Consider the following 27,018-nt stretch of genomic DNA (forward strand, 5'->3'; position numbering starts at 1 on the left):
GGGAGGGAATTCCAGAGCTTAGGGCCGAGGCAGCTGAAAGCACAGCCACCAATGGTGGAGCAATGGAAATTGGGGGATGCGCAAGAGGCCAGAATTGAAGGCCTGTAAATTTACTCTGTAAATGTCAGCGAATTAAACTGGAAAGGCACATTCAGCGGTCTCCAGCCAGTAAGTGTGTGTAATATTCTCATGTGGCTCTGTGCTTAGAGTATTACACGGTCAGTAATAACAATGCAGGCAGAGAATAAATGACAGACACATCCATTATTAAACAGACTGAAATATAATATCAGAAATATAAATCCATTTCAGCATTTTTCCCCAGGATGAATGCAAGTACAGCACATAAGAAAAAAATTCTTATATTTACATAATCAAATAAAAATGTATAAAACAAACCCTGTTATACAGAACAATTGCTTTTACATTAAAGTCCACCAAAATAAAGAATACATTCCCCCGTCTCTATTGTATATACACATCTACCATTGTACAGCTGGGAAGTAAACTGTACTCCATCGATGAGATCTCACACATGAAGCTGCTTGTACTGTTGAATAATTACACACGTTCTGCAGCACACACATACCGACACACGTCATCGCACAAACGCTCGTATGCAGTATCTTTGATGAATTTGAAGCAAATGAACAAAAAGTAAATGTAGCCACAAAGAGTCCATGCCAAGGACCCGCTCAATACCCTGATGTAAAAACGCTAAAAATACAAGTGCTGTATTAGATATCAATAAAGCTTATCAAAGGCTGTATTAAAAGATGCTAAATCACCTTATAACTGTACAACAAATGCGGTCATGTGATGATGAGGGTTATTTTAGTTGATTATTGTGTCACCCTGAATAATGATTTCACAGGGCCTTCACTAACAGTAGTAGCTGTACCACATGAGCAGGTGTTAGGAACCGCATTACCAAGTTGGAAACAAGGTGATTCAAACAAGGGATGGAGGAGTCTGAAATACACCAACCCTTCCTTTATGTAAACTCGTTAAAATCTTTCCTTTGATATGGAAAACTCCATTGAATACCGTTGTATCTTGCAATTGCAAAATATGAAATCAAAACAGATGTTGGAAATACACAGCAGGTGCGTCAGCGGCTGAAACGAGGAAAGACAGGTTGTCGCTTTTGGCGGAGACCTTCACCAGAAAATTGTGACAGAATTCCAGTACTCCAAAGCGAGCAGCAGCAAAGTGGTAGGATGTGTGTTTATGATTCAACGAAAGGGAATTCTGGATCTCACCGGTCACTGGAAGGTGTGCCAATTCTGGCCTCTTGCGCATCCCCGATTTCCATCGCTCCATCATCGGTGGCCGTGCCTTCAGCTGCCAAGGCCCCAAGCTCTGGAATTCCCTGCCTAAACCTCTCCGCCTCGCTACCTCTCTTTCCTCCTTTAAGACGCTCCTTAAAACCTACCTCTTTGACCAAGCTTTTGGTCACCTGCCCCAATAATCTCCTTAAATCCTACCTCGCCTGTCCTAATATCTCTTTATGTTGCTCGTTGTCAAAATTTTGTTTGATAACGCTCCTTTGAAATGCCTTGGGAGGTTTTGCCACGTTAAAGGCGCTGTATAAATGCAAGTTGTTGTTGCAAGGTGGAACAAGGTCAATCACCCTGGTCTCCTCTCCTGCTCCCCCTAGTGGCTGCCTCCAGAAGAGCACCAGCGTGGGATAAAGCAAAGTTTGGTTTAAAATAATTTACATGCATGCTTTGGGAGGGAATCAATGTTTCGTATAATAATGTTCCCATCGGACAATCTTCAGAAAGAATCCTTTGCTATTATACATTCTTAAAGATTGGATAAAAACAGAATGGATTTCCTCCATCATAATTTCAATATATTCATAATTTGTTATTACAGCTGTGAATGCTATTAATTTATTTATCTTTTAAAAACATGATACTGGTAAATTGAATCTCTTCCTGCAATATATAAAATTTTTTTTTTTTTTTACATCGCAGTTTTGGCTGCTTTACTCAGCTGACCTCTTCCCAGCTGACCTCTTCCCATGCATTTAGGACACAGAAGCACAGTTGTGCTAAATCCAGCCTGCTTGAATAACTGTAGACACTGAAGAGTTCAGGTATATATTTTCTTCATTGACAGAATTTGGTTGAGATTTGTTTTACCAGGTCATTTGTAAAGGAGACAACTGCACTTCACACTCGAGCCAAGCTGTTCCAGTACAGCTACAGCACTGGCATCTACCCGACAATCCGGCCAATTACCGCCCCATCAGTCTACTCTCAATCATCAGCAAAATGCTGGAAGGAGTCGCCAACAGTGCTATCAAGCGGCACTTACTCACCAATGACCTGCTCACCGATGCTCAGTTTGGACACCACCTGGACCTTTGTTCCAGATCTCATTACATTCTTGGTCCAAACACGGACAAAAAGAACTGCATTCCAGTTGAGGTGAGAGTGACTGCCCATGACATCAAGGCAGCATTTGACTGAGTGTGGCACTAAGGTGCCCTAGTAAAATTTAAGTCAATGGGGATCAGGGAGAAAACTCTCCAATGGCTGGGGTCATACCTAGAACAACGGAAGACAGTTATAGTTGTTGGAGGCCAATCATCTCAATCCCGGGGTTCCTCAGGGCAGCGTCCTAGGCCCAACTATCTTCAGCTGCTTCATCAATGACCTTCATTCCATCATAAGGTCAGAAGTGGGACTGTTCGCTGAAGATTTAAGTGTTCAGTTCCATTCGCAATTCCTGAGATAAATGAAGCAGTCCATGTTCACATGCAGCAGAACCTGGACAACATCCAGGCTTGGGCTGATAAGTGCAAAGTAACATTTGTGCCACACAAGTGCCAAGCAATGACCATTTCCAACAAGAGAGTCTAACCACCTCCCCTTGACATTCAATTGCATTATCATTCTCAAAGTCTCCCACCACCAACATCCTGGGGGTCACCATTGACTAGAAACTGAACTGGACCAGTCACATAAATAACATGGCTACTAGAGCAGGTCAGAGGCTGAGTATTGTGGTGGGTGGCTCACTTCCAGACTCCCCAAAGCCTCCCCACCATCTACAAGGCACAAGACAGGAGTGTGATGGAATACTCTCCACTTGTCTGGATGAGTGCAGCTGCAATAACACTCAAGAAACTGGACCCCATCCAGGACAAAGCAGCCCGCTTGATCGACAGCCCATCCACCACCGTAAACATCCACTCCCTGCCCCACCGGCGCACCGTGACTGCAGTGTGTACCATCTACAGGATGCACTGCAGCAAGTCACCAAGGCTTCAACAGCCCCTCTGAAACCCACAACCTCCACCATCTAGAAGGACAAAGGCAACAGAAACATGGAACCACCATTAGCTACAAGTTCCCCACCAAGTCACACACCATCCCGATTTGGAAATATATCGCCGTTCCTTCATAGTTGTTGAGTCAAAATCCTGGAACTCCCTATCTAAATGCACTGTGGGAATAACTTCACCCCATGGACTGCAGTGGTTCAAGAAGGTGGCTCACCACCACCTTAAGGGCAACTAGGGATGGGCAATAAACGCTGGTCTTGCTAGCGATGCCCATATCCTGAGAAGGAATTTTAAAAAATACACTCAGGTACTTATCTCATTAAAAAATCTATTGTTGGAATGTCAAAGTCCAGTTTGACTCACTCACATATAAGCACAAAATTAAATTTGCTTTGATTTTTATGGAGAAATATCAAATCAGAGTTGCTCATGTAACTAAAGGCTCCTACAAACATGCTGGCTACTGTCAAAGAACACGAATTTAATATTCTGCACACTTAAGCTGCATGTATTATTTAATAAAGAATATCACTTGTAACTGAAAAACAGTGATGCAACACGAATCTTCCTTCAGCCCCTCCCACCTGAATTAGCCTGGGATAAATAGATCTAATATTTACAGTTCTGACCAGCTACACCGTGAAATTAGACTATTTTAGACTCCGTTGTGAGGCGCCGAATTGTGTTTCTGAATAAAGAAAAGCTTGAAGATGGAGATTTCCTCGGTACAAAATCGTACACACCTTTTAAAGAACGGATTTACAAGTTTGCTACACCTAGCACACAGAGGAAATCTTCACCCATGGCGAGAAGGTAGATAGATGTGACCGAGATCTATCAAAAAGGGATGGATCTGTTGGGTTTAAATGGTTCTCTGCGTTTCCAACTACTCCTAGGTCCACATTTGCGAGCTGGGTCAGAGCACTCAACCAGCGCGTAGGCACAGAAAATATGCACCTAAAGCCAGCTGTAATTTGCTCCATTTTATGTTCAGCTAAACAGCTGCAACTGGATTCTGCAAAGACAACAAGCAAAACTCCTTGGAGACAAGTCACTTACTTCACCCTAAGCAGCCGACGCTTCCTATTGCACATCAACAAATCATGAACTCGCACTGCAACAGATTTGCTTGGCCATGTCCAATGTAAAAACAAAAAGCAAATCCGCTACAATGTCTCACAAACAGCCAAACTGCTGCTGTGCCCACCTCGTAGGACATCAGGATCTACCAGACCTCCTTGTGGTTGTGGTCCTTGCAACATGCTGAGGGTAAGCTAGTGGGAGTACTGGCCCCCATTCCCTGCCTGATCATTCTTGTCTTATACCCTTCCTCATATGATAGTTGGCCATTCTTATGCACTCTAAATCCTATCCATCACTCCAAGCCCTTTTCTCTTCACCCCCACCCCCCCAGCCTTCTTAATAATCTGCTGCCACTGTCCCAATGGCTCAAAGGTAAGTCTTAATCTCTGAGCTATACAGAGCAGATGTTTGCAGGTTCGATCTCTTGTCTGCACTAAGTTAGCAAACCTCAGCCAGGGCAGTGATGGGGTGTTACTGGCTTCCTGTGGTTTGGCTGTGATGTTCTCCAAAGCAAGATGTGTCTTAGTTCACAAGTGAAGGATAGCTACTTGGGTGAGGTACCAGATTGCAAGCACTGCCTGTGGAACCATCTCCTTGTGAGAGTCAATGACGTCAGGAGAGAAGAGAAAATATCTTTCAAAAATTCTCGCACAAAATCCCAACATCCATCTGCCAGTGTTTGCAGCTCACATTTCTATCTAAATTTTTTTTTAAATCTGCTGCTTAATGTTGATCTATACCGCACTGATATGATTCCATGAAGCAACACTTTTACCCATTGTGTCTGGTTCATTGTTTTAACAACAAAATGCAGCGTATTTAAAGCCATATTTTCTGTCTGACTTCCAGAAATCTGTATAAAGGAGATTAATTTCCCATTGTGCTAATTTTTTTCAGGCTATTGAATGGCGATGTAAACGTCCTTTACAAAAAAAAGTTGTTTTACTCAGATTTTCTTGCAGGGTTCAGGGGACTATGCTCCGGGATATAGCGATTACTGAGACAGTTAAATTCTAATGAGATCACAATGAGTTGCATCACAAATGTAAAATCTGGAGTTGGAACCAGTAACTGATTGAACTAGACTTTGATTGTAGTAAAAGATGTGTGTTGGAGCCAAGGATTTGGTCCAAACTAACATTCTGATTTAACATGGGGTGCCCAACTTCTTTGCCTAAACTTTAATCAGGATTCACCATCCTAAGTTTTTACCTTTCGGCAGTAATTAGGACAGCAGTCACAACACAGGCAATAGGAGGCGAGTTCTCCACAGAAATGGTCAAAGTCGTAGCTAATTGCCCAAACGCACCAACCAATATCGTACCAAGTCCCAGAGACCGGGAAGGCCCAAGTTCAATCCCTGGTCTGTGTTAAGCTATCTCATCTCAGCTGGGGTGGCAGACATGGTGCTACAATTGGTCTCCAGAATCTTGGGTTAGGTAGCCATGTTTCTGCTCCTGGCCACCATCCAGTGACCCCTACTGGAAAGCACATGTGTAGACGTTGGATGAGGACAGGATTGGGCATGGCTGTGATGCCCCCGGTGATGGAATAGCCTAAACTCATAAGAAGCATGGCCATGAAGAGGGCTTAGAGAGAGAGAGAGAGAGAGAGAGAGAGAGGGGTTAGGAAATTTTAAAAAATAATTTAAAGAAACATAGATAAATTTATTCCTAGTGCTTCATGTACTGGCTTCAACTATTCAATTATCTGCATCTTACACTCACAAAGTACAAAAGATTTTGACTGTTCTTCAAAAGGGTCCTTATCTACCTGTTTTCCACAAGTTGTAAGATGCAGATGCTAATACCCTGTACTATGATATTACTTCTGAAAATTGTGAGGGTGATTTCAAGTTTTGGATTCACCAAATTCATTCATGTTTCAATCAAAACAACCTCTAGATGTAGCCATTGGCATAGCGCTGCACCTCCCTGCCTCAAAATAAGAACTAGCAAACACTTTGAAAATGTCATGAAATTGGATTGTAGGTCACGCCACCATTAATACAGCCCTTTCTTTATCCCAGCAAAAAGCATCTTAGCGCTTGATTGTGGAAAACTAGACTCTAAAAGCAAATTTGTAATAAAATATGATTAGACAAATTCTGGGTCCCGATGTTCAAGACCAATGTCTATTTTCCCATGACGCATCCGTACCCATGGCAACTGATTGCGCCGCTCTCTCACAAGCAGTGGCCTCCTGAAATGGACAGGTAGCCAAGTATTTCTGTCCACATTATTTGACTGGTTTGTATTAAAGTCTGCCAGACTTTTGTTGGAATTAGTCGCTTGGTCCAGTTCCTCGTCCCCAGCATTTTCCTGCCCGTCTTTCTTCAGCTGTCGAGGTGAAGCCATAGAACATTCGTCAGTCTTTTCAGACACCAATCCCTCAGTCTGTGACAAGTCAGCAACTGAACCCTGAGCCTGACTTTTCTCGGTCTGTTTTGAGACTCTATTGCACTCTTCTTCTGCATCATCACTGTAGAATGGAGGCTCATCAGCGCTAGCTACGCTCTCCTGTTTTGGCAAACGTCCTTTTCGATTTCTCTGGACCCCTTCCTCAGGCCCTGTCTGTCTAGCGCCACATTCAGGTGCCCCGTCTTCCAGCTCAAAGTCCGAATCCAGTGAGCGCTCGCGAGATTCTGAAGACTTCTCTGATCCTAAAGAGTTTTCTGAAACAAAACATATGTAAGTTATTAACATCCTGTTGATAGCGTGGGACAGCAATATCAGTGAAACCCACTGCCAATAATTTCTATTAATACGACTAAGGTAGTAATAACATTATAAATGCCATCACACGATTAAACATTTTGCCCTATATTGCGTGGCACTCTCTCAAGCTTCAAACAAACCCGAGTAACCTTCACCACAAATAAATGGATCACAATATATGTTAAAATTTCATTTAAACAACCATTTACCACCTGATGTACGCTTGTGGTTGCACCTGTAAGTGAATGCAAGACAGATCTTGGGGCTCAGATGATGATCATGAACCACTACAGCTAGAGCTACACTCTTGTGGTTCATCGCATCATATGAAAGAAAGTAAGAATGTGCAGTTATATAGCATCTCGTCATGTGTCGAAGAGTCCCAAAGTGCTTCACATCCAATTACTTTGGAAATGGTGTCACTTTTTGCATCGGCAAATGCAGCAGCCAATTTGTGAACAGCATGATCCCAGACAGCAAATTGAGCTGAATGGTCAGTTCCTGGTTTTTTTTTTTGGCGATAGCGGTTGAACACCAGGAGAACTCCCTTGTTGTTTTTCGAATGTGCCATGGGATCTTTCACATCGTCTTACAGAGGAGGTCGCCTCTAATAACGCAGCACTCCCTCTAACTGAAGTGTCAGCCTGATTTATGTGCTCAAGGACCAGAGTGGGACTTGATCCCACAACCTTCTAACTCAGAGAAAAGAATGAGATCAACTGAGCCAAGCTGACACTTGGGAGTACTGTACAAACATTTTCAGCGGGTGCTTGTTTTGACATAAGTCTGACTGAGTCAAACTTTTTTTATTATCCTTTTCACACCAATTTCTCTCCCCCTTTTTCCCCTCTCCTGAACGGGTTGACTTCTTGCTGGGATATGGCTTCATGGCAGCTTCCAGTACCTCATCCAAATGGCAATTATTTGTGTGCGAGCCTTTCCAGTGAATGTTAGCAGACTATTTGACCAGAGGGGCATCACAGTTAAGCCAGATTCGGTCCTCAGCAGCATCCACACGTGGCTTCCAGCAGGGATCGCTGGACAATGATCAGGAGTGGGAATCCTTTCCTATTTTCCCCCTCCCTAATCCAAAGCACAGAGGTCCCAATGTTACCCTGGGTGATCAATTAACTCCGGGATCGAACGTGGGACCTTTCTAATCTGCCTGAGTCAGTCACTGGGTAAAACCATTCAACCACTGGGGACACCTATAGAAATCAGCTTCAAAAGTAACTTGAATCAAACTACAATTACTGAGTGAGACATTGGCAGCAAGGACATTGAAAAATCTTTCCTCCAAAACCATATGTACATGTTAACTGCCACATGTGCACAGTTCAGTAAATCTGCATTTTTCTTGGTCGGTAGTAGGAAATTCATGCAATAAAACATGCTACATTTCAGGTTAATTCACCTCTGGTGTAAGGAGTTAACTCTGAGCCAGGCCAGCAAAGGTATAACAGAGAAAAAGAAAAGAAAGACTTGCATTTATATAGTGTCTTTCATGACCACTGGACATCCCAAAGCGCTTTACAGCCAATGAAGTACAGTCACTGTTGTGATGTAGGAAACGCAAGCAGCCAATTTGTGCACCGCAAGCTCCCATAAACAGCAATGTGATAATGACCAGTTAATTATTTTTTTTAGTGATGTTGATTGAGGGATAAATATTGGCCAGGACATCAGGGATATCTCTCCTGCTCTTCTTCGAAATAGTGCCAGGGGATCTTTTATGTCCACCTGAGAGAGCAGACGGGACCCCGGTTTAATGTCTCATCCGAAAGACGGCACCTCCGACAGTGCAGCACTCCCTCAGTACTGCACTGGAGTGCCAGCCTAGATTTTTGTGCTCAAGTCTCTGGAGTGGGACTTGAACCCACAACCTTCTGATGCAGGGGTGAGTGTGCTACCCACTGAGCCACAGCTGATACTACTGAGCTCTCAATAGTCAATCAGTACACATATACCTGGGGTCTCCTTGCACTACTTCTTCTGACACTAAGCAAGTTATTTCACTATGGTAAGACTGCTAGACTGCATTTTCTAGACACTTTTAGATCAGATTGGGACTTGGGTCAGAAATCCATCTAGTTGAACCTCCATCCATTGTGCACTGTATACGATATTCCGGCCAGCCTAAGGTGCTCTTATCCAAAATAAAGAGAGCATCATTTTAATAATATAATATAATATTTCAATTAAAATGAGACAACCACACCAGTTTGTAGTTTACTTACCACCGAGTGCGTCAGAGTACAGCCCGTCTCTGTCAAACTCCACTGTCTCATCGAGGTAAGGCAAATCACTCCCTGATCCCACTCTTGCTGCAGAAGACCCTCTCTGAAACACAGAATTCATTCATGAAATCTCAGATAAAATATCTCCTGTAAGGTCTAATGCACTTCGCGCAAACATATTAGTCTAGAAATTAGTGACATTAATGGATGAATGCTTAATGTGTTCGGATGATATTCTCGGACCATATTCTGATACAGGTGTCAGCCTGGTCATTACAAATGGGTTGTGACTTTGCTGAAATAGAACCATAGAAACTTGCAGCACAGAAGGAGGCCATTTGGCCTACTGTGTCTCTGCAAGCAACTAGCTGGAGCAATCCAAGACTATTCCCACTGCCCCACGCTCTTGCATCTCCATCAAATTTTTATACTATTTTCTCTTAAAAGGATGCAGTGGTCTTGGCCCCAACCATTCCCTGTGGCAAAGCATTCCATGCTTAAACAACTCTGCGTGACGATATTTCTCCTAACCTCACTCCTCACCTTAAGTGACAATTTTAAATTGACCCCCACCCAAGAAAATAGTCTTTCCCTCGTCTATAAAAACCCATCATAATTTAAAAACCTCCATTAAATATCTGAGCCTTCTCTGCTGCAGTGCAATTAGTCCCAGTATTTCAAGTGTCTCCTTATAACTATAGTTTCTCATCCCTGGCATCATTCTGGAAGAGGGCAAAGAAATGCCATAAGAACACATTTAAGCACTTTCCCACTAATACTGGCAACAGTCATTTCTAGACTATTGTCTTTACAGCAAAAGAATACAGTATCACATACATCAAACATGAACAGTACATCACTTCTACAGGAGACATACATCCTGTGTATGCGGCTTATATATTTAAAATATCTTTTCTTGGGATGTGAGCATCGCTGGCAAGGCCAGCATTTATTGCCCATCCTTAGTTGCCCTCGAGAAGGTGGTGGTGAGCCGCCTTCTTGAACAGTGTGTCTGTGGTGAAGGTGCTCCCACAGTGCTGTTAGGTAGGGAGTTCCAGGATTTTGACCCAGCGACAATGAAGGATCGGCGATATGTGTCCAAGTCAGGATGGTGTGTGACCTGGAGTGAAATTGGAGGTGATGGTGTTCCCATGAATCTGCTACCTTGTCCTTCTAGATGGTGGAGATTGCGGATTTGCTTGTACTGCCGAAGAAGCCTTGGCGAGTTTTTGCAGTTCATCCTGTACATAGTACACACTGCAGTCACGGTATGTTAATGGTGGAGGGAGTGAATGTTTTAAGCGAACTGTTTTGTCCTGGATAGTGTTGAGGTTCTTGAGTGTTGATGGAGCAGCACTCATCCAGGCACGTGGCAATTATTCCATCACTCTCCTGGCTCGTGCCTTGCAGGTAGCAGGGAGGCTTTGGGGAGTCATGGGTTGAGCCACTTTGCAGAATGATCAGCATCTGACTTGCTCTAGTCACCATGACATTTATGTGGCTGGTCCAGTTAGGTTTCTGGTCAATGGTGTCACTCAGGATGTTGATGGTGGGGAATTCAGCGATGGTAATGCCTTTGAATGTCAAGGCATTATATGGCAGTTGTATTCATTCAACATGAGAGAATTCTGTGTCCACCACCACCACCGCCGTAGTTTGTCTTGTTCTCATTTATTTTAGTGTGCTTGGACAGGAGATGAACACTGGTCACATGCTAATTATATCTTGCTAGATGTGAGTGCATTATAAAGCTATCTTCTACTCAGTATATAATGTAAAGAACAGATAGGAAATACTTTAAATAGGCAGCATCACTCAATTGTAGAGTTTTCAGACTCAGTTACTGGAACATCCTCTTATAAATGCACTGTTCTGTGTTGGTATCACAGTTCCATAGTCTAGTATGATTCAGGAAATCTTTGAAGCAAAATTAAGGTCTTGAAATTGTGCTGTATGATATTAGTGAACAAACACTTAACATTTTCATATGAAATTCCTTTGCCTACTATTTTAAATGGAAGCCTTAACTCATTCAGAATGTTCAGTAAAATAGCAGACAAAGGAATTTCATACGACACACAGTGTAATTTCAATCTCTCAGTGTCCACTCCAGGTGTTAACAGCAGAGCGACTTCACTGTATAACTGCTGGCTCAAAACTACTTTAATTACTGCCTCCACACTTCCAACAATTCTTTGATTATACTGATTGGGTAGATAAATAGAGAGAAACACTATTTCTGCTGGTTGGGGAGTCTAGGATTAGGGGACACAGCCTAAAAATTAGAGCCTGCCTTTCAGGAGTGAAGTTAGGAAACACTTGTACACGCAAAGGGTGGTAAAGATTTGGAACTCTCTTCCACAAACAGCAGTTGATGCTGAGTCAATTGTTAATGTTAAATCTGAAATTGATAGGTTTCTGTTAACCAAAGGTATTAAGGGATATGGGGCAAAGACAGGTATATGGAGTTAGGTCACAGATCAGCCATGATCTCATTGAATGGTGGAACAGGTTTGAGGGGCTAAATGGCCTCCTGCTGTCCCTATGTTCCACTACTCTGAACACACAAGACTTTATATAGTCCAGAATAGGACATTTCCAGTTTCCAGCCATACATCTATTAATTATATTGTACATCACACATTAAAAAGCCTTGCATCACATGAATCAATTACAGTCCTCACAACAATTAAACTCATGTAACTTACTCAACGGGTCACAATGAAACAATTACATGATTAAACGGAACCCCAAAATGCAGTTATAATTCATGGAAATTTCCATAATTTGTACTGTGTGATTAACTAATCCTTAGAGAAACTAGGTACCAATCCAGAACAGTTTATAACCAAAGAAAATGAGCAGATTTTACCAAGGAATTCTGCATCGGCAATAAACCACAGTTCATTACAGCAGCTTTCACATGAGAAGTTTCTTACCATATTGTAAATATCAGTTGCTGATGTTTCATCTACAGTATCTTCATCTGAAGGCATACGAAACTCTGCTTTAGGTTCAAATATTTTTGTGTAGTAGACAATTAAAGTTTCCACAATGCGAGCCTGGTGAGGGTAGTCAATAAGAGACGACAAGGACACGGTTGCCTCTGTAGGTCTGGGTCTCATCAGTGTCGGCCCGAATACAATCCCAAGATTACTCGGAGACATCTTATTATGTTGTTCAAGTTCTGAAATTCTAAACATAATAAATATACATTACTCAATGCCCAATGTCCGAAGATACTGGGGGAAATTCTCTTCCATGATCCTGCCAGAAACCGAGCAGGATCGTGATGGACAGCATCAGAAATTTTGGGCAATGAGGCTTACTGCTGTCTCACTGCTCAACCGAGATTTACAACCTCCTACCCCTGTCAGGAAAAAACAATTAAAGCAAAAAAAAACTCCCAAAAAAGTAACTTGACAAATACAGCATTACAAAACTTAGACTTCCTCATCACCAATAGGCCAAGGTTAAGGGTGTACTTAGCAACTGCCTGGAGTATCTGCCGTGCCTGGACTCACCTGCTAAGATGTCTGATGATGTACTGCAGCGTGGCCTTGTTTGCAGACGGCAGATCCTTCAGCAGGTCTTTCAGTCGTGTCACAAATAGCAATTCCTCCTTTTCGATCGCCGACTCTTTATTCCCTGTATCCCCAGTGCCCTGCAGGCTTTCTTTGGCCAGGCCCATCAAATCATTATAGAGGCGGAACAGCATAATCGGTTCTGGAAGCTAACATTAGATGCACAGATTAGCCATTTTGATTTTAGGAGCCAGCAGCCTTTTTGACAAGGTTTACGTGCGAGTAATTAGGGATTGCCAACTCTGGTCGGACATATAAACCTGGAGGTTTCATCACATGACCGCCTGCCTCTAACCACCCCGCCCCCACACTCCTGCCATTGGTCGTCCAACATGACCATCCTCGTGATGCCCCACGTTCCCATGGCAATCAGACTCTTCATTCCCCGATTGGACGATACTTGACTGTCAGCCTTCCCCCCCACCGCCCAAGTCCAATATTTTTGTAACTAGTAGACAAAAGTGTTCAAAGAAATGTTTTTTAAAACACACATTTTTTATTGCCCTTTTCCAGGGTTGCCCACAGCAGTGTCCCAGAAATCAGTCTTTAATTTCTGGAGGCGCCTGGGCAATCTTGGAGGGCTGGCAACACTAACGAGTAATAGTTTATTAAAAGAATTCAATGTTATTGGCTAATGAACAGGAACTAATCTTCAATGTGATCTACATTCCAAGAACCAAGTTAAGAGTTTTGTACGTGGTGCTGTGCGGTGTCCGAGTTGAACCATCTAACGTTCACCTGGAGCTGGCGAATGTTTAATGCATTTGTATAACAAGATGGGGTGCAATTGGATTGATTGCGCCAAGGACCAACCCGAGGAGCCGATCCCTAATTTCCTCGATTAAAAAAAAAAAAATCTCTGACTGCATGAGATTCAAAACAACAGGATCTCAGGATTTATACTTCGGCTAATGGTCTTGCTGCTCTCTATGTTGAAGATATATCAAATACTATGGAAGCAACATTTAGAAACATAATGAAAAATGGCAATTTTGTGATAACCTTGTTAGTAAAGCTCAGACATGTTCTCGCATGTTTGGACAAATCCTGATCAAATGCGACTTGGTGCACCCGCTTTTTGAAACTGAAGATATTTTATTACCTGTCGCAGGTATAGCTTGAGTACGTTGCTGATGTCATGCGGTGATGCTGGAGAGAGTTCTACCAGTTCCTTTCCATTTTCGAAAGCCTGGCACAGCTTCTCAACTCGGGTCTTTACACCATTGACACGGTAGATTCCCTACAGATACAAAATCAAAAAATTAAGAGGCGTGCCAAGGTTTCCTGGACAAGCCATTCTTAATCCTACGCAGCAAGAAACAGAAAGTGAAACCTTGGAGACAAGGAGGTGGGGGCTTAAGTGTCAGCTGTGGCTCAGTTGGTAGCACACTTGCCTCGGAGACAGAAGGTTGTGGGTTCAAGTCCCACTCCAGAAACTTGTGCACATAAAGCTAGGCTGACACTCCAGTGCAGTGCTGAGGGAGTGCTGCACTGTCGGAGGTGCCGTCTTTCGGATGAGATGTTAAACCGAGGCCCCATCTGCTCTCAGGTGGACGTAAAAGACCCCATGGCACTATTTCAAAGAGGAGCAGGGGAGTTATCCCCAGTGGCCTGGCCAATATTTATCGTGAAAGGCGCTATATAAATGCAAGTCTTTCTTAGTGAGAAAAAAGGAGAGAGAGACGGAAAAGAAGAAAATTAAACATCGGAAAACTGGAACAGACAGAAAGTTAGGAAAATACAATGTCGACAATCTCATTGTTTTGAGGTAAACAATCATATAAATAAATACTTTAAAATGACAGGCCAAGGCCGTGGAATAACTAAGGTACGAACTATTAAGGAGTTCATCTGAAATTTTTCTCTCTGCTATTTTAATGAAGGTATTAACTTACCATCTCTGCAAAAATATCACAAGAGTTTCAGATAAATGTGCGTACCTTCACCACATGGACTGCAGCGGCACAAGAAGGTGGCTCACCACCACCTTTTCCAGGGTAACCAAGGATGGGCAATAAATGCTGATGCCCACAGCCCGTGAATGAATAAATAATTTTTTTTTTTTTTTTTAAACTCCATTTTAGGGCCTTTTGAATAATCTGCGTTAATTATTTCAAACAATTCTTCTTTGAACGCAATGGTTTTGATATAATGGGGAGGTTTTGGGGGTTGGCTTTCAAAGGCTGCTCCTGATTGCTGAGCATTTACTTACTTTCATGCTCAAAGCCCTCCTCTCAATCTCGGAGATGCACGTCTTGATGATAAACGGGATTCCATCGTGACTGTCGCGAGAAGTCTGGGCAAATTCCCTGCCAAACAGCTGCAGCTTCCGCTGTAACTTCTTGTGTCCGCACTTAATTGCCAGTGTCTCCAGACACTTCTTGTGACACGCCAGATTGCACTGTAGGGCACATTACATCCCCGTTAGTAATTGGACAAATTTGCAGTATATTCACTTGAGGGGAATCAGATTGCATACTTGTTAATCTGTGTCTCATTTATACAACATTTTGATTAAAATAATCCTTGTGAAATTTCTGGATGTGGTATTATCAGACCACACCTGCTATAAAGCAATGTTTTGTTGGCAATATTCTTTTATAAACTTACCTCTAGGGTTTATTCATGAGGATCAGCCATGATCATATTGAATGGCGGAGCAGGCTCGAAGGGCTGAATGGCCGACTCCTGCTCCTATTTTTTTATGTTTCTATGTTTCTCTTGTCCAACGTACCTAGGGACTTCTCGGTTCCCAAGCACCAAGTAGAGGAAACGGGGGGGGGGGGGGGGGGAAAGACCTGAGAGGCCAGGGCTCTGCCCCCTTTACATTGCCTGGCTTGCTCTGTAAGGGGATGTGCAGCAGGTACAAGCAAAGAGCAGTCATGGTAATGAGGTGGGAATGGGAGTTTCCAGCCCCTCCCGACTCATTTTCCTTCCCAACACCAAAAAAGGTCTCCATTTTGAGGTGCGTTCAGAAGAAGAGGCCCTGTTCCCTGCCCCTCGCTGACTGGACAGGAACAGGCAGCAAATAGCAGAGGGCCCATGAAGGCAAGCTCCATTTTCTTTCAGGGGTACAGTGGGACAGAGATTGGTGTTGGAGCCCTTCTCGCTGCTGTTACTGGACTATATGTAAAGGAGAAGTTGTAATCGGATTCCAGCTTTGCAAGGGTGTTCTTGTAACTACAGACAGGGGAAGTGATCATGACATCCGGTGACAAATCCCTTGCATTTCCACAATGACCCATGCATAGCACGATTTGCTGCTTCAGTACTGCATTTTTGCATTAAAAGTCCCACAGTGAAAATGTTGGCTTCTAAATGGATCTGAGCGGTGAATAGTTGACTTGCTCAGACAGGTACCAGTATAAGATCGCTCTCTCTTTAGAGAGATAAACAGCCGGCAATACTGAGTTATTGTTCCTCGTCAGGCAAAGCCAAGAAAGTAAGGAGCTCCACTCACCTGTATCCACCAGCTAGCTAAATTTTAATGTTAGAAAGAACTTGCATTTATATAGGGCTGTATTTTTGCCGGCGCTCAGTGCGGATTTGGAGGCGGGTCCGCTGTCAAAATCACAAAGATTGACTGCGGGTCGGTATCCCACTGTAAACCTGCCTCCTTGTCAGTTTCCCAAGTGTTGGGTCTGTCATCCCTGAACAGACCCAACACCAAGCGGCAGGTCAGCCAAGTTAGATTGTTAGAAGCTATTAAAAGGTGGTAAAGAACCATTTCCCCATGTACTTACCATTTTACCAGGTTTTCACCATGGTTCCCAGAGAGCAGCTATCACGTCAGGTAAGTGTGTTGGGTTCTCAATGACTGTGGATTGCTGTGAATAGGTGAAAGCTGCAAAAGTGGTCTAAAACCTACCATTTCACAGCTGTTCACTTCCCAATCTTAGAAACTGGAGCATTAATGATTTGGAACCCACTTTTGAACTTTATGCACTTTTGAAGTGTTTGGAGTAATCTCTGTCCACTGTCACCTCCTTGGAACAACCTGTCAACATGGACAGATTACTTCTGTCGTCATCTCAAACTCACCTGCCATCTATTCCATCAGCGCCCTTGAAAAAATCTCACCGTAGTCCTTAGAATCCCAACACGATCAGCCCCAACACCAGCATCAGTGGGCACACCAGCAGCACCAACATCCACACCAACCTTCTCCGCAATCAACTGATGCTGCACTGGACACAGGGCATTATCACCCATGCACATTGCTGCCCAGGACGTCAGCGATGGCCTCACCATGTCCAGATTTACTTCACTTAACACTGTACACCCTGGCTGCCACATGATGCACCAGGTTGGCACCACCCCACACCAGCACCATAAAGCATCCCTACAATGTCCAAGCCATTCCTTTCTCACTCATCACTATTGAGGGGGGGGGGGGAGGGGGAAGTTATGTCTCACCAGTCACTGGAACTCACTAAGACAGTTTCAACGGTGCACACAAATCTGTCCAAGAATACAAAGTGGTGACAATAAGGATTTCAATGCTTGACAACACATTAACAGAAAGTTTACATGTACATTGGCTAAAACACCTAAGTGCCAACCCTTGTGTATTGTTAGTTGGTATGATTGCACTAGGATAAGGGTGAGTGCAAGGGGTGGCTAGTGAGATGAGGAAGTGATAATGTAGATAGAGGGGGATGGGTGGAGGTGCAAGGTAAGTTGGTGCGAGTAAGGATGTGCAGGAGTAGGGTAGGGAAGGCAGAGTGATGGGGGTGTGATGAGTGGCACAGCAGGATGAGGTTGAGTGTGACTTTGCAGTAACGTTTCGTGATCTACTGAGATCATTGAAGGGTTTGCACCACTGCAGCCTGGTCCTCCTGATGACAGCCTGGTCCTCCTGACGATATCCCTGGTTGTGTCCTCCTGTGCAATGTGCAACCAGGCTGCGTTGGTGTCCTAGGGAGGTCTCTTCCATCCACTGGAAGAGAAGAGAACCTCCCTGCGTGCTGTGAGTCCCTCCATAAGCATATCGAAGGAGTCATGGGAGAGCCTGGGTGCAGCCATGCACCTTTGTGCAATGCTTGCTGCACCTCAATGCTGTAGAACACTGACAGCAGAACTGTCAAAATCAATTTGGACATGGCCCTTTTAAGGAAACCGGCTGATGACGCGTCATCAAATGACGTCATCAGACCTGCTTCCTATTAATTGGCCGGGAACCTCGCAGGGCGGGCTTAACAAGCCCCATCATCGTAAAATCTTGTTGGAGGCTGGGATCGAGACAGATGCGAGGTCCCCACACGCCAGAGGTTGCCCGCCATGGACCCGCCGAGGGTGGAAAAATCCAGCCCATAGTGTCTAATCATGCCTTTCAGGGTGTCCCAAAATGTTTTATATTAATGAATTGCCTAGAAGTGTAGGAACCGTTACTGTGTAGGTAAATGTGGCAGCCGTTTCACACTCAGCAGATTCCACAAACAACACTGAGATGAATGAGACAATTGGTGATGTTGGCGGAGGGAAGAATGTTGACCGAGACCTGGAGAGAACCCCCTGCTCTAGGAATAGTTCAAAGGGACTGTTAATATTTATCTGAACTGAATGATGAGGCCTTGTTTTAATGTCTCATTCAAAGGACATTAAGAAAAAAGCAATGGTGCAGTCATCTGTCTGTTAACACCAAAAAGGTTAAAAACCTGTTACACCATTGCAAAATGTGTAATGTAACTGGTGTAAAGGATTAACAAGAATATTTATTGTGGAGACAACGATAGAGCTAAAAGAGAAACCTAACCCACTCTGCCGAACAACAAAAATCACAAGATTCCACAGCTACTTTTAGTCCTTCTCTGATTCCATGTTATTTACCTCCTCACATTCAGCCCCCTGGAAATAGACGTAGCTGTCACACTCTCTGCATTTTGATGGGGTACGAAGTTTCCTGAGGCGATGAGTTTGTGCGGCCTTTGAAAGGCCTACATTTTTGAACGGGCCGGTTGACACCGCTATTTCTGGAGCCATCCCATTGATACCTGTTTGAAAATAAACCACCTGGCGATTGAATAAATAGCGACAGACAAATTTCTTTCAAAAGCCGAAACCGGCTGCTCTGTATCGGACTGCAGCTCATCTTTATGTAAAACTGCTTCACTGCTGCTAATTTTGGTTGGGACAATAGAAAATCTATGGGCGGTGTTAACAATCAACTGGTTGGAACGAGGTGCAGCAACTTTTAGGCTGGTGCCAATGTGGCTCATTTGCAGCTTCTGCCCTCAAACCCCAAAGATTTGGGAACATTTTTCAGCCTCCCTTATAAAGCTCCCCTTTCCCCAGAGTAGGCACTCTGGCCCCCCTAACTGGTGGGCGCCCAATACCGTCCAAGTGGCATGTGTGCCCACCGTTGGTACTGAAATCAGGGAACCTCCCTCCACCCTAGAAAGTTTCTCGGGGTCATCGGCGGAGGTTCCTGGTGAGTGCCTCCTGGTACCGACTCAGGGATGTCACCCGTGCGGATTTTTGGGGCCATAATCTAATTTAACACTTCAGTGCAGTATTGGGTGAATGATTCATTGTTGGAGCTGCTGTCCTTTGGGTGCAACGTTAAACCGGAGACCCTGACATTTACTGTGGTTCAAGCGGATGCTAACGGCACTGTTTTGAGCCCTAGATTTATACAGGCACAGTATAATCTCAGCTTCTGTATCGTGGCTTGGAACCAAATTCCAAATTCCATTTAACTTACTTTGCTCAAAGTTGGTGCTGCTGTCTTTATCCTCCACTTCCTCTGTGGATGACATGGTACCAGTAGAGGGAATTCTGGGCAACTTTCTGGAAAAATCACCTATGGATTGAGACATTGGAGATAAAACTTTATTGATATCATTTACTAGAAATGTATTTTTAGTTAAAAGCAACAGGTAAAAATATGCTGTTAAAGGTTCTTGAACTCAATAATTATAATGTTCTCAATGTGCATTTCTAGATACATTTTGCTGGTGCTCAGGGGGTGGGTTTGAAGGCGGGACATCCGGCAAAATTGCGAAGATTGACAGCGGGTTGGAAACCCGCCGTCAACCCACCTCCAATCAACCTTCCCAGGTGTCGGGTCCCCGATTTGTGCATGGACCCGACACCTGACAGCAGGATGATGATTATAGGCACTTAACTGCTTGTTAACAGGCAGTTAAGAAGCTTTTTGCAATTTTAACAGGTCGACTGCGGGCTTCCCGATGACCGGACACCACGCCAGGTAAGTGTGGCGTGTTGTGGGTCTACTGTAACATTTCTGCATTGATGACAGCTGCAGAAGTGGTGTGAAGGATCCAATGGTATACTGGTGAGTTTCAGAGGTAAGAAAATGTTGGGAAAATCATTTTTAATGTATTTAGACTTTTCTGTAGGTGACAAGTTTTGAATTGTTTGTGTAGTCCCACCTCATTGGGAGAACCTCTCTCACCAGTGACAGATCGCTTCTGTAACCTCACCTGCAGCTGCCATCTGTTCTAGCCTAAGGAGGGAATCACTGTACAAAGGTGAGCCCTTGCGCCCTGGCTCTCCTGTGATTGTCAGTGTTTGCAGCACCTCAATGTTGTCAAACACTGAAAAATCAGCGGTCATAAAAAACTGTGCGTGGCCCCTTTAAGAAAACTGGCAGATGACGTGTCATCAACTGATGTCATCTGACACCGGCTTTCTTTTAATTGGTCGGCAAGCCCGCAGGGCGGGCTTAACAAGGCCAATTGACGCAAAGTCGCGTCTGTGCGTCGGACGCCGTTGGGTGCGGGATTGGAACCCGGAAGGTAGCTGTCCCGCCCCCAAGCCGTATCGAGAGGAAAAATCGCGGCCATGATGTTTGTGTGCTTGCAGTTTTTCAGAGAAATTAATCTAATATGCGAGACTATTGATTGATGGTAAAGTAACGATATGGGCTTTGTAATTGCAAATTTTTAATGTTCTAATCATTGTACCTGGATTCCAAGTGTGAAGGATGGTTTCAACCGGCTGATTCACTTTTTAAATTTGTAATTTTAAAAAATCTTTCCTCTATTTTCTTCAAAGTGATTTTACTGTTCACTTTCCTCTGATGGTTAGACGGGTGAACCACTTTCACCACAACACCAGTAATACTTCCACACTTTGTGAAGAGGGAATACATCCACTACGGAGTGACACTCGGGGGGTGGGGGTGGATTTTAACCCACCCTTCCCGGCGGGAACAGGACAGTTGAAACTGCCTCTGAAAACTTACCGATCTGTTCCCGCTTTAACTGAGGCCTTTATTTAGGCGGCTGAGGCGCCTGCCCAACTCAAATGGAAGGCTCATTAATACATGCAAATCAGTGTTCTATGATGACATTTGGACCCTGATGAGCATGGCACCCACCACTGCTGCCCCGCTCAATAAAATCTGTCGGGGAAGAAGCGGAGGGCCCTATAAAGGTAAATTTTAACGTTATATTTGTAGCGGCAGGAGTGCTTTTCCGGGCTCCACTAGGAAAGTCGGAGCCTCTGCTGCTCCGAGCCCCTCAGGGTCCCACCTGCCGAACCCCACCCCCTTACTCCTGCGACTTACCCGATTGCCAGTGTGTGGCCTCTTGGCCATCTGATCTATTTACACCTTTTTCAGGCAGGCAGCTGGCCGGCGGTATGTAAATGAGGCCCAGGAGTCAAAGTAGCCCGTACCTCAAATTGATCCCGTCGGGGGAGGGTGGTTAGTTTGACATTTGACCTACCCCCTGCCTGCCAGAAACCTGCTACCAGTTAAAATCCCCACACCCCCCCTCCGAGTTTGTGTTTCTTTCTCCCACAGATGAAGGCAACACTACCAGAGGAGTGCAGTCTAATTCACCCACCAGAGCAGGAACTAAACTCAAATGCATATTTGACTGCCAGACTTTAACACAATTCACATCCTAAAATATTTAATTTGTCCACATGACTCTGAGCCTGACCCTAATCAGGTAAGTGATGGGTGGTCCATGTAAATGCAGCAGAAAAGTACTGGACTCCCACTTAGGCAGCCTAAGTCCAAATCCTGACCTTCAGTGCCACTCAAATTTGGCTTCCTTTGACAGCGGAAGTTTGGCAAGTTTTTTGATGGATTCCAAGACAATGAGGCGATATTATACCTTGGATCACAGGAGATGCTAGCAGGGGTTCTGTTCTGCACCATCAAATGCTCTACTCATTGACCTTGTTATGAACCATTAAAGGCCCATTGTCTGAACCACCAACCCTACCCTCTTGACAGAAAGAATATGTGTTGAAAGGGGCAATAGAAGTGAGGGTGTAATGGGGTAAAGCTGAATAGATTAAAGTAAATTTAACTAAATTATATAACCTGCTAAATAATTTAGATTCAATTTGTTTTTGTATATTTTCTGTGAAAGTTTGGTAATCCTACCTGTTGTAGAAGAGGGAGAATCCAGACCACTGCCTCCTCCAACACTGTCTGCATCGCTCATGGTAGTGGGCCAGGATTTGTGCACCTGGTGACTACGGACTCCTGAAAGGGCCAAACAGGACGACTAGTTACAGACTACAATTTAGATGCAGATTTGAAGTCATTAGTTAGCATTCCCATACACAGAAAATGTATCCTTAATTCTCAGCTCCTGCTTTTTATTCTTTCAAGTACACTATATAAATATATACAAAAAAGCAATTAAGTAAATTTTTTTAATGTTTCACTTTAATTCAACTTAATATATTTTGGGGGAGAAATTCGGTATCGCCCCTTTTGGGGCGCAATTAATCGACCGGGCGCAAAGTTTAGCGCCTGGTGCTAATTATTGCCTCCGACTGCAAACTTGGCTTCTATTGCCCTTGGAGGTGATTGGAGTGCTAAATCAGGCGCTACACGCCTCTCAAGGCGCTAACGCAGAGGAGCGAGGCGCTACCTCAGAGCGCTGGCGAAGCTCATGTGATGTCAGTCAGCAATGGAACACAGACACAAAGGCGCCAGCCAGTTCTTAAAGGGGAGGGTTGATCTTGCTCTTCATCCACACCCTGCTCATTGCAGCCTTGAATCTCGGCCTGGAGAGACCTGTACATCAATTCTGCTGGAAAGAACAATGGGGAGGCCCAGGGAAAGAGCTCAGAGTGCAGCCCCCATAGTCTCTTCTAAATCGATGCAAAGGTCAAATCAAAATGAACCTGCAAAGTGCTGTTCAGTACCCAAAACTCCTTCACACAGCGTTGAATCTTTCCAGAAGTCAGTCTCTCTCAGAATGCGTGGTGCAAAAATGTCGCCAACAAAAAAAGACAGGAAGCGGTCGCCTTTAAACAGTGGTCCCCCAGTCCCTTCCCGACTGCAAAACGCTCCCCTCAACCTGTTGTTGCTAGCGGCAGGCAGTAAGGCAGGGGGTGCCACTCAATATCCGGTCCGGGGTGCTACCGGGGCGTTGCACGCTCGACTGACGTCACGATCTGCAGGTGCAGGAGATCGTGGCAGCAGTGTTTAGCGCCGCCGCAAAATGTCTGGTCAATTTCGCGAGCGGCGCAAACATCGTCGCACCCAGGCGCTAGTTGCGTTGCGCCCCATTAGCGCCCTCTTAGGTGCAAAGCGACCGAATGTTTCCCCTTCTGACTGTTATATCCCGTTATCAACTGCAGGTCATCACAGTCATTACTCCTTCAGTGAAGACTTTAACATGGTTCACAGTCTCATGAAACTGAAGATAAAAACCTGCTCTCACCAATTGCATTGTAAAAAGGTATTAAAAATTGGATCCTGGACAGTGATTTTAAGTCAATAATCTGACTTTGGGGGTTTGACTGTTATAAAGTGTTTGAACTTCACTCCTATAATCTTGTGTGAACCCCCGCAATAAGATTACTTGCTGAATCCATCCTGAGCATCCATTTTCTCTATTTATTAGCCGTTTACTTGTGCAATACCCAATGTACTTAAATACACTTCAGCACGATTATATAACTGGTAGTTACAATTTGTTTAATGCAGTTTAAATTTATAAATGTTTATACAGGGATAGTATATTTTATTTAAACTGTCAAACTAAATGCTTTATTATTTAATTATACACGATAATTAACCGTTCAGCAGGAACTTCTCCAACTGCTTCTCCATTTAGCAGGAAGCCACGTAAGCGTGAATTGTGTTTAAGGCCAAGTTTGTTCCATGCCGTTCTCAAGGCTCTTGATACGGTGCGGGCTACTAGATTGATACCTAGCCTTAGGACTCTTAGTTATAAGGGCAGGCTCATAGAGTTAGGGCTAATCAATGTAGAGAAAGGCTTAGAGGGAACATGATTGGGATTTTTACAATGGTGAAGTGATTGGATTCAGTCCAGTTAGAGAGGTTATTTGGGATAGATAGGGAGGTTATTTTAGGTAGATCGAGATGGCAGGACTAGTGATCATGGCTCATAAGGTCCTGAGGCAAAGAGTAATGTTACATCCCAGGTATTTCTTTTCACACAGCGTCATCACCCACTGTAGCAGACTAACAAAACATATGGGTATGGACTCGTTAGCCAAGTTCCCGAGTAAAGAGGCTAGTTCCAGTTAAAGAAGGTAAGTTGTCAGTTAGCTGAGATGATCATGAGTAATGGACTATCCTGGTCTTCTGGAGCTTTGCTTGTTTGCCTCAGGGAGGCGGAGAAGAATTTCTCAAGAGTTTTTCCTAAATTGGCTGGAAGTGTTTTCTGAGAGAGGCTGAATATTTAAGGGGTGGGTAAATGGTGTATGTGATTGCACTGTTTCTTGTTAAGCCTGATGGTATTTTCCTGTTCTGCTTTTCATAGGTTTGTATGCAGTGATTCCTCCTTGGTTTCTATGGCACTAACTCCTGTGGAGTGAGAAATGTTTTGTATCTGCTTTAGCTGCTTCACGACGACATGCAAGCCGTGATCCTGACCAACGGTTCCACCACAGACCCAATTCACGTACGAACCGGGGTCAAGCAAGGCTGTGTCATCGCACCAACGCTTTTCTTGATCTTCCTTGCTGCAATGCTCCATCTCACCCTCAGTAAGCTCCCCACTGGAGTGGAGCTAATTTACAGAACAAATGGGAAACTGTTCAACCTCCGTCACCTCCAGTCCAGATCCAAGGTCATCCCATCCTCTGTTGTCGAATTACAGTATGCAGACGATGCTTGCGTCTGCGCTCACTCGGAGGTCGAACTCCAAACCATCGTCAGCACCTTCACCGAAGTGTATGAGAGCATGCGCCTTACACTAAACATCCGTAAGACAAAGGTCCTCTACCAACCTGCCCCCGCCACAGAGTACTGCCCCCCGATTATCAAAATCCATGACAAGGATTTGGACAACGTGGACCATTTTCCATACCTCGGGAGCCTACTGTCAATAAGGGCAGACGTCGATGACGAAGTCCAACACTGCCTTCAGTGTGCCAGTGCAGCCTTCGGTCGCCTGAGGAAGAGTGTTTGAAGACCAGGACCTCAAACCCGGCACTAAGCTCATGGTCTACAGAGCAGCAGTGATACCTGCCCTGCTGTATGCCTCAGAGACATGGACCATGTACAGCAGGCGCCTCAAAGCACTGGAGAGGTACTACCTACGCTGCCTCCACAAGATCCTGCAAATCCAATGGCAGGATAGGCGCACCAACATCAGTGTTCTTGCTCAGGCCAACATCCCCAGCATCGAAGCTTTGACCACGCTTGATCAGCTCCGATGGACGGGTCACATTGTCCACATGCCCGATACAAGACTCCCAAAACAAGCGCTCTACTCGGAACTCCGACACGGCAAGAGAGCCCCAGGTGGGCAGAGGAAATGCTTCAAGGACACCCTCAAAGCCTCCTTGAAAAAGTGTAACATCCCCACCGACACCTGGGAATCCCTGGCCCAAGACTGCACAAAGTGGAGGAGAAGCATCCGGGAAGACGCCGAACACCTCGAGTCTCTTCGCTGGGAGCAAGCGGAAGCCAAGCGCAAGGCAGCGCAAGAAGCGTACGTCAACCCAAGCACCTCACCCACCCGCCCCTTCAACCACCATCTGCCCCACCTGCGACAGAGACTGTAGGTCCCGCATTGGACTCCATCAGTCACCTGAGAACTTATTTTTAATGTGGAAGCAAGTCATCCTCGGTTCCGAGGGACTGCCTAAGGAGAAGAAGAGATCAATGACTGATTTGTGATAAACTTGACCTATAGTCTGCCTCATTAATGACAGTCCTATACAAAATATTGTACTAGAATGTATTAATTAATAAAGAAAATCACCAATGCTAAAAATCTGATAAAACATAACATGTCCGGCATCATCTGAAAGAGAAAGATCGGTAGCATTACGAGGGGACCATTATTGAGAACTCATGAGGGACTCCACCCAAAACATTAACCTTCCTCTTTCAGATCCCAACTAACCTGCTGTACAGTTCCAGAACTCCCTCCCTAACAGCACTGTGGGAGTACCTTCACCACACGGACTGCAGCGGTTCAAGGCGGCGGCTCACCACCAGCCTTCTCAAGGGCAACCAGGGATGGCCAATAAATGCTGGCATTGCCAGCGACGCCCACATCCGATGAACGAATAAAAAAAGGAAGTCCATTGGTTCAAGGAGAGACCAAAGCTTTCACATTAGATGTCAGCTGTCAAATACAGTTTACTTTGGTTATTAATAACTGGCACTGGGATGGCAATAGGCAAACAAGATTACATATTTCAAACTCAGATAAGAAGTACATGGTGATGTACTGTCCAAGATTTTGATTAATTTACTGTATGGATGTATACGAGTAGTATAGATCATCTGCCTGCCTTTATATGTAATGCTTTGGATACGTCAATACATCAGTCGCTCATGATCATCAGCTGGGTGTCACCTGAGCCAAGGTTAAACCCAGGATGTCTCAGAGTTGTAGGTCCGCAACAGCCCTGTCACGTCACGAGGGTCTGGTTTGTGACCTTTCTGCTAGATTGATGTCAAATCCGCAGAGCTCCCATTTCTGCAGTGTGTCCTGCCTTCATAGTCCTGGTCTCCTAACACTGGCCCACAACTCCACGGGGGAGGGAGGGGTAGTTTTCCATTGCTTTCTATTTATAGTAAAAGTATAAATGCATTCTTTATGCCGATGTTCAAAGTGTTGACATGAATAGGAGAGTGGAAATCTCCCCTCCCAGTAACTGCAACTTCAGCAAGATGA

General features: G+C 44.5%; 1 protein-coding gene across 3 annotated transcripts in view; it reads right to left on the minus strand.

Moving 5' to 3' along the window:
* Positions 1-264: 264 nt before the first annotated feature.
* The window catches only part of LOC147108131 (rho GTPase-activating protein 45-like), a 245,525-nt gene continuing 218,771 nt past the window's right edge, over positions 265-27,018 (minus strand). For all 3 annotated transcript variants that reach the window (XM_086004625.1, XM_086004624.1, XM_086004626.1), the window contains 9 exons: positions 22,284-22,385; positions 19,623-19,721; positions 18,749-18,912; positions 15,132-15,320; positions 14,022-14,159; positions 12,860-13,068; positions 12,275-12,530; positions 9,336-9,438; positions 265-7,055 (listed from right to left, as the gene is read on the minus strand). In XM_086004625.1, the coding sequence (XP_085860751.1) occupies positions 6,478-7,055; positions 9,336-9,438; positions 12,275-12,530; positions 12,860-13,068; positions 14,022-14,159; positions 15,132-15,320; positions 18,749-18,912; positions 19,623-19,721; positions 22,284-22,385 (1,838 nt within the window). In that variant the 3' untranslated portion in view covers positions 265-6,477. The remainder of the gene's footprint in view (positions 7,056-9,335; positions 9,439-12,274; positions 12,531-12,859; positions 13,069-14,021; positions 14,160-15,131; positions 15,321-18,748; positions 18,913-19,622; positions 19,722-22,283; positions 22,386-27,018) is intronic.

This window comes from Somniosus microcephalus, chromosome 13 (genome assembly GCF_052327205.1).
Source record: "Somniosus microcephalus isolate GS21.2 chromosome 13, FLI_Smic_1.0, whole genome shotgun sequence".
In the NCBI taxonomy this organism is placed as follows: Eukaryota; Metazoa; Chordata; class Chondrichthyes; order Squaliformes; family Somniosidae; genus Somniosus; species Somniosus microcephalus.